The 1,747-nt window shown below is 27.1% G+C and overlaps 1 protein-coding gene across 1 annotated transcript; it reads right to left on the bottom strand.

The window, feature by feature from the left end:
* Window positions 1-972: 972 nt before the first annotated feature.
* Window positions 973-1,614, bottom strand: LOC124421230 (sodium-dependent nutrient amino acid transporter 1-like; the record flags this gene model as incomplete). The annotated part of the gene is made up of 2 exons (XM_046956097.1): window positions 973-1,284; window positions 1,343-1,614. Coding segments are annotated over 2 exons (431 nt in total), but the record flags the coding sequence as incomplete, so codon positions are not given.
* Window positions 1,615-1,747: the final 133 nt, after the last annotated feature.

Below are 1,747 nucleotides of genomic sequence, written 5' to 3'. Positions count from 1 at the left end.
TCAGTTCTAGTTCAGTTCTAGTTCAGTTCTAGTTCAGTTCTAGTTCAGTTCTAGTTCAGTTCTAGTTCAGTTCTAGTTCTAGTTCAGTTCTAGTTCAGCTCTAGTTCATTTCTGTTTATTTCTAGTTTAGTTATATTTCAGTTCTACTTCGGCTCTTGACCAGTTTCTTTGCGGTACCCACTGTTCTTACTTAACATTAACAAATTTTATAAAATAATCTCACACAATTTTAAAAATCTTATTAATAATATAAAAATAAAGCTGTGATACTAAAAAACAACAAAAACACACTTACAAATCTAATACACAGACACACACAAACAATTTCTAAACAAGAACATAATGGCGCTAAGAATTAAATTTAAAATACATACAAATATTATAAAAGTTAATAAATAATAACTGCACTTATTTTCAAAATTTATGATAACAAAAATATAAAAAAGAAACGCTTACATTTTTTTTAATATTTCTAGTTAATAAAAAATAAAAATAAATTGTCAAAAAAAGTTTACTGCTAGTGATTTAAAAGTTCAGACACGACGAGGCGTATACGTAATGCGTTTGAATACCATATAAAGTATACGTTCGTGGATTGTGTTTTTAATTAATTTGTTTTACTTCAAATTGAAGCATTAACGATAAATTCAGTAAATAAACTCAATTTATATTTTAATGGCAATACAAGTAAAAAAGAAATAAAATTAATAAATAATTAAATAAAAATATATAAAATAAATATCATTAAGGTAGTACCAAGGTATTAAACTTAACAAAAGAATATAGAAATTTTTACTTAAATCAAATAAATTTAGAAAAATCAAAAATTAACAAACTAAATTAAGCTTAAAAACTAGAAATTTACTAAGCCAGCAAATAATTTATGAAATAAAATGAAAGAAAAACAAAAGTTTTTTATATTTTAAAACAGGTCCAAGCTAATGAAGAGTGTAAGTAAAACCATTTGTGGACTATTTTATTGTAAAAATTTTATTGTTAATACACAAATTTTCTTAGAAAACATATAACATAATACTTCTGTTTGATACATTTTAGTTTTGTCATATAACATCATAATTACTAATTACTTTTCTAATAATTAAACTAAAATTTTAACTAAAATAATTAATGGAAAATATTTTTTATAAATCGCGAGCATAAACTTGTCTCCTCTTCATCTTCATAGTCATGCAACAGTGCTTTTCTGTAGGCTAAATATTCCTCTAATAGTTTAGGTTCCAAGGGCCCCCAATGGCAGCGGGGTTTAAGAGAGTTGGAGAATTTCTGCAAATAAAAATATATAACAATTATTTAATAAAAACGACTTTATTATTTAGTTCACCTCCTTAAATGTTTCTCCTTTTTGTTGATAAATTGTATAAAGAGCCCATAGTGGCAGCTGACCTACTCCTATGGCCCACATTATCCATGCCAAATTATATGCCATTTGGGGATATGCCACATTTTTATATTGCAAAGGTTCTAATGTGATTAGGGTATATATTAACACTAAAAACATTAAACCTGGTGTAATGATGGACCAACAAATACGCCAATATAGACTGGTCTTAACGCCCAGCATAAATTCGATGTCCTGGCAGAGACGTTTGACACCTAAAAGATGACGGGATATTGATTAAGAACTAGAATAGAACTGAACTAGAACTGAACTAGAACTGAACTAGAACTGAACTAGAACTGAACTAGAACTGAACTAGAACTGAACTAGAACTGAACTAGAACTGAA

The sequence above is a fragment of the Lucilia cuprina genome, unplaced genomic scaffold, assembly GCF_022045245.1.
Source record: "Lucilia cuprina isolate Lc7/37 unplaced genomic scaffold, ASM2204524v1 Scaffold_6961, whole genome shotgun sequence".
NCBI lineage: Eukaryota > Metazoa > Arthropoda > Insecta > Diptera > Calliphoridae > Lucilia > Lucilia cuprina.
This window is presented reverse-complemented; position numbering and strand designations above follow the sequence as displayed.